This window comes from Tauraco erythrolophus, chromosome 6 (assembly GCF_009769465.1).
Source record: "Tauraco erythrolophus isolate bTauEry1 chromosome 6, bTauEry1.pri, whole genome shotgun sequence".
NCBI lineage: Eukaryota > Metazoa > Chordata > Aves > Musophagiformes > Musophagidae > Tauraco > Tauraco erythrolophus.
Genome location: NC_141470.1, coordinates 17,175,605 through 17,181,604, shown reverse-complemented (window position 1 = coordinate 17,181,604; position 6,000 = coordinate 17,175,605). Strand labels below are relative to the sequence as shown.

Sequence of the window (6,000 nt, the reverse complement as noted above, 5' to 3'; positions counted from 1 at the left end):
CCTTTTATTCTTGCATCTTCCAGCTGTTTTATGGCCTTCCTGTGTCAGAAGCGCTGTTTAACCAGCCGGAGCTCGCGTTTGCTTTGTTCGGTGAGCCAGCGGTGAGGGGATGTGCTGGGGCCAGGGAAGGAGAGTGCCTGGGGCTGGGGCACGCGGGGAGCTCGAGGTATGGGAGCTGGAAATGTGGACAGAGGATGTGAGGTTGAGCAAAAACTGTTGTGGTGGTAGTTTCCATTGTGAGTTTCCTTCCAAGATCATTGGAAACCTGTTTTTATTCATTTACTCAGCACTCCTCTATACCAAAAGCAGCCATGCTGCTAAAAAATGCGATCAGCTTAACTATAGGAAGCATACTGTCTATCTGTTGTGTTTTTAAGAAAATGAAAGAAAGCTCCCAGACAATCATGTCAGCGAAACTAATCTGTGTTTTAGCTGTATAACATCCTTTTGAACCAATGACTTGCCAGCTGGGACTTAGGAACCTCAGATGCTGTATTTTCTTCTGCTGTACAAGCTGAGCATCCTACCTTACTTTTCCTGAGATAATAGTTTTAGTTGTGGAAAAATCTTTGGAATATCACTGGACAAAACTGAAACAGTTCCTAAAAGAGAATGACTTCCCTGTGGGAGCTATGATAGTGAGCATCTCTGGTTAACAAATGGTGGTGTCTTCCATTTCCATGCAACGTAAGAGCCAAACAACCAAATTGCCTGAATGTGTCTGTAGATTTAGGGAGACATGCTTGACCTCTGCTCCCTGGCAGGATCTGCCCTATGCTGGCACCTGTACTGATTTAGTCTGGTCAGTGTCTTGTTTAGAGAAGCCATTTAAGTGATCTGCTTCTCCATTGGGCTGGTGGGGCATAGGTTCTGTTATTTTTTTGCCACTGTAGTTACAGTCGTTCATTATATTTTCCATGGTTACTTATGCTTTTTTTTTTTTAATCTGTATTCCAGAGAATTAGGCGGTTTGCACCTTGTTGATGAGTCTCCAAGGAGTTATTTTTCCCACTATTTATTAAACTGAAGTGCTTGATACCTGGGAATTGGTTCTTCAGCTAGTGATCGCCCTTTGTTATTCCATAATGAGATATTTCTGGGTAGTTTTTGCATGAAAATCCACTTGCCAAAACCTTGGGAAGTTTTCTCCTAGTTCAACTCTTTGTATGCTGTATAATTGCAGTTTACTGCTCCCTGTCAGAGGAGTTGAATCCATTGCTCTGGAGTATATTGTGCTCTCAAATAGCTTTAGGGAGAGACAAACTGGGTGATGGTCTGAGTGTCTTCTTCCTCGCGCTCACTGTCCTATACCTCTTATGCTCTTAAATACTGCGTATCGACCTACTACATTTTGGCTTCATATGATTTAGCATTGGTAGATAAATAAGGAAGCCATTGAAATGTTTATGCTTTTTATTGACTTAAGGTGCTTTGGAGAGCAGCATTAATCTACAGTTCAGTGAAGCAGTAAGAAAATGAAATACTCCCTCAAGAGTTTTCTTTTGTAAATAGAGCCTTGCATTAAGCTGCTGTGAACTGGCATGCTTTCAGATTTTTTGAATGCACTGTTTTTGTCTTCATTAGTAATTATAGCTGAGGGTAATAACAGTGGAATTGTCCTTCATTGGAAATAACAATAAGACTTGATGATGTGGGTATGTGATGTGCTTTGGAAATGCTTGCCCTTGACTTCAAGCTTTAGGCCCACCTCACCACTGCCTGTCCTCTGGTGTAAATGCTGGCTCCAACATATGGTCACCTTAAAATGCTAAATTAGAGCAATAGGTAGCCTTTTCTGCCTGCTTTGTAATCATTGTGGTATAAATGACTGGATGGCGAAGATGAATAAATAATCTGGTTGTGATATTTAGTTGGCTTAAACTAAATCGTGAAATACAGTGGTAAAAAATGTTCTCTTAGTCCCTGCTGTTGTTTGACTGTATTTTCTTTGGGGGATCTGACTATAAGACCATTATAGAAATGTAGATTTGAATATCTCAGTACAGTCACCTGGTATATAAGTGAGCTTGGCAAAGTCAATTCACCGTTCTGTGATTTACTTTTGCTTTAATGTCTTTTTTAAATGTGGGCAGACAGTGGAATTGGTTGGTTTTGTTTGTTTGTGTGGTTTTTTTTTCTTTTTTCCCTTATAACTAAGGATTTTTTTTTATTATTATTAAAAAGCTGGGAAATTGTCTTAGGAGGTTTTTAATGGAAAATATGAAAAATAATGTTTACGTTTCTCTGGCCTCTGAAAACTGGAAGAATGTATGGTTACCAAGCACTGCAAAGTTTATGGTGATCTTTTAAATTGTTTCCCTACTTTTCCATAGAATAATAATTTTTATTTCCTGAAGAAGCTTTTAGTTTATGGAACAAAAAAAAGTCTTTAGCTGCTGTCATTGGAAAGACCAAGAAGGAAAATGTTCTGCTGTTCTTACTGTGAGACCTCTGAATACAAATGTCTTTACTTTGGAATAAACATGACTTTGATTTTGGCCTGATCTATACCACAGATTAAAAATGTTTCTAAAATCTGTATTGTATGTATACATTGTATGTATAATAGACAGATTTTGGTAGTGTTGATATTAAAGGATGTTGTGTGAGCCACAAGCCACAAAGCAGCATCTGCATTTGGCTGGCTCCCTCTAGTATTTGATTTTTTTTGGTTGATTGTGCTATTTGAGAACACTGTCTTTTATTGAAGCCTTGTAGAGTTTCTCGATGTACAGAATGCTGTTAGTTTAGCACCTATATTAGTTTCATGAAATGTCTTTTTATGCTGGGAGAAGTAGGCTTCAAAGCCAGATCTAGGTCTAAGTACAGTTTACAACAGTGTTATTTAGCAGAGAACCTGGTAATTATGCTGGGTTTTTCTGGATCCTTTGGGAGGTTGGGTGTGCCTGGGAAGAAAGGTCATCTTTCTTTTTATTCCTCTTTTACCTTCTCCAGTCCTTCTTCCTCTTCTGTTGTAAATTGGTAGCCAGATTTATTTCCATTACACTCTGCCTGCCCATGTAAATTATATGAGGAAATAAAAGGAGGATAAAACATATGACTCTGTTGTTAAACGCATGTTACTTCCAAAAAACCAAAACTTGTAGCTGATTCATTTAAAGACTTTAACTATAACTTATCTTTTTCCCTTTCTCCTTTGTATTGGCAGGATAAAAATCTTGAACATGCCTCGTAGCCCAACGTCAAGTGAAGATGAGATGGCACAAAGCTTTTCTGACTATTCTGTTGAATCTGAATCAGACAGCTCCAAAGAAGAAACTATTTATGACACAATTAGAGCAACTGCAGAAAAGCCAAGCAGCAGAATGGAGGACAGTCAGAGCAACACTTTAGTGATTCGAATTATAATACCCGATCTGCAGCAAACAGTAAGGCATATTGCATTACAATTAAAAAAAAAAGTAAAATGTAATAATTAGCTTTGCTGGATTCAATCTGCAGTGGTTCTCTTCGATTTTCTTTTTTTTTTTTTTTTCCAAAATTTATGTCTTTTTTTTTTTTTTTTAATGTCTACGTGTTTTACTTCAGTGATTGCCTGATTGCCTAAACCAAAGGCACTGTCCCATTCAGGAGAGTGTATTTAGTATGTTAACTTCATGAAAGCAAGACACCTGTGTGATCTGCATTTAGAGGCGTTTGGGTAGAAGAAAGAGAATTAGGCGTCTAAAATTTTATCAGAAGATGAGAGACGAACCCCCAAATCACATATTGCCTCTATGAAAGCCTCATATATATATATATATATAATCCCATTGTCTTCTCTAGTTTGTTTTTTCTTGAGATGGTTTGTGATTGACACTAGTCTAGGGTCTAGCAGGAAGTCATCAAATTCTCTCTCTCTCTTTACCATGTTACTTGCCTTTCTCTGTCATCCTCACACGAAAAGATATGTTTGTTAGACAGCTGGTGGCTTTTAGAGCATGAACATGAGGAAAGAGAAGCACAAATAGACCTGAACTTCCTCCTTTGCTGCTATGCCTTTACTGCACAGTCTTGTTTCTCAGACTTGCACCCAAAGAAATCAACACACTCGGTCTGGAGGAAGGATGAAGCTCAACATCATACTGTTCCACGATTTTTACGACGACATGAAATAGCTATTTTATTCTCTCCCACCTTCTCACCACTTACACCGGAAACACATCAGAGAGAGTAAAATGAACCTTTTCTGGTTTTTCTAGAGAAGTCATTTGCAAGCTAACTTGTGGACTTATGCCTCTCTCTCATATACCTAAGTCTATTGGATGAAAATAAAGACTTTTCAAGAAAATATTTTCTCTCTCATGTCTTACAGAAAGAATTGAAGACACTTCTCTTGTTAAAAAATGTCTGATTGAGTAAATGGAAAGAAAAGTTTTTTTTTTATTAAAAAATAATAATTTTGGATGTTCCTTACATATTAGAAACCTACAGTCCAAATTCCTCACTCTTTTTCACAAGGAACGACTAAGTTGTGTTTCATTTATGGTAGAATATGTAAAATTCCATGTCTGGAATGTTAGGAGCATGAAGTTGGAAAAGTTTGCTGTTGTAACTCTGTAAGTAAAAGAATGATTGTCCTACACAAGTGCTACAATAGGAATAACAATCTCATCCTGGAGAAGGTCTTGGAAGTTACTTATTGATTATATCTAGAACCACAACTTCTCCAAGTTTGTGATTAATTACCTAAATTGCCCTGGACCTCCTTGAATGCTGTTGTTGGGATATTCAATTGATGGTAGACATCAGACTTTTTTCATTTCAAAGATGATTATAAAAACACATTCTTTTTATGGAAGTGTGCTACATACATCACTGTGCTGACATTTAAGATCTACATCATACTGTGCTGCCATTGAAGATCTATCTCAGATGAAGTTATTCCTTTCTTCTTAATTAAGTTTGGTTTTAGAATGATAAGCGATGGCCTGTCTACGGGCTGACAGGGAAGAGCTGTTTTGACAGTGTGGCCTCAGGTGTAGTTGTAGAGCTCTTTTTTTTTAAAGCCCAATCTGTGCAGTCCTGCAGAAACTCAGAGAAATCTGTTTTGGGGTTGGGAGCGTTCTCTCTTATAGTCTTGTGCTTAAAAATTCTTTTAGATGAGGATTGAGCTGGTTCCTACTGAATTTACATTATCACTCTATTAGTTTATATGGTATCAGATTAACACCTGTGGTGTGAGACCTGAGCTGGACAGGAAGGCTTCAGAGGGCAGAGCAGGACTGAGGCTGCTGTGAGCCACACACGGGGTTTTTATTAAACCTTAGCTAAAGCAGTCAACACATTGGGTCTTCCATTTCAGTGTTGATTGAAATACTGAAATCCAGTGCTGTACAACATAAATTTAAAAGGATTTTGCCTGTAGTGAAGTCATCTGTCAAGACAAGCCCTGTCTTGAGATGGTTAGGGTTTTATTGATGGTCCTACCAGCTCGCTATATCTTTGACTGTGTTCAATGCTCGATGAATAGATCTGGTAAAATGGAAAGATTAGCCTTACTTGCTAGGTTTACTGTGCTGTTAAAAAGAGAGAGATGTTAGCCTCCTGAAGCCCTCTTATTTCATTACTCTGTTGTATAGACCAATAATAATTTATTTATTGAAACTATTGGAACAATTATTTTTTTAAAATTCATTTTGTGCAGGAAATGAAATTGGTTTAGGTTTTGTGTTTCATTTGTTCATTTTTATTGCTTTACTTTTTGTGTTTCTTTTTTCCCTTTTCAATAAACTCTTAATGAAAAGTAACTCAATTGTTTTAAACAGTTCTATAGCACATGATCTATTTCTGATTTAATTTGTCAGCCCGCAAGCTCTTGTATAGAAAAGTGAAATCTGGATTCAGTTTTACAAACAGGAAAACTGATATCTTAAATGTTGTGTAGCAAAGCTTAGGGAAGATCATAGTTCACGAGCTGTGTGAACTAGCTACAAGCCAAATCCAAGCTTTGGCTACAAGCCAAATCCAACATACACCCCATTTGCTGTGTAATTATAA

At 37.5% G+C, this 6,000-nt stretch overlaps 1 protein-coding gene across 1 annotated transcript in view; it reads left to right on the top strand.

The window, feature by feature from the left end:
- The first annotated feature begins 3,185 nt into the window (after positions 1-3,185).
- Positions 3,186-6,000, top strand: part of SHANK2 (SH3 and multiple ankyrin repeat domains 2) — a 317,236-nt gene continuing 314,421 nt past the window's right edge. The window contains 1 exon segment of the mRNA XM_086613043.1: positions 3,186-3,389. Coding sequence (XP_086469169.1) covers positions 3,186-3,389 — 204 coding nt within the window.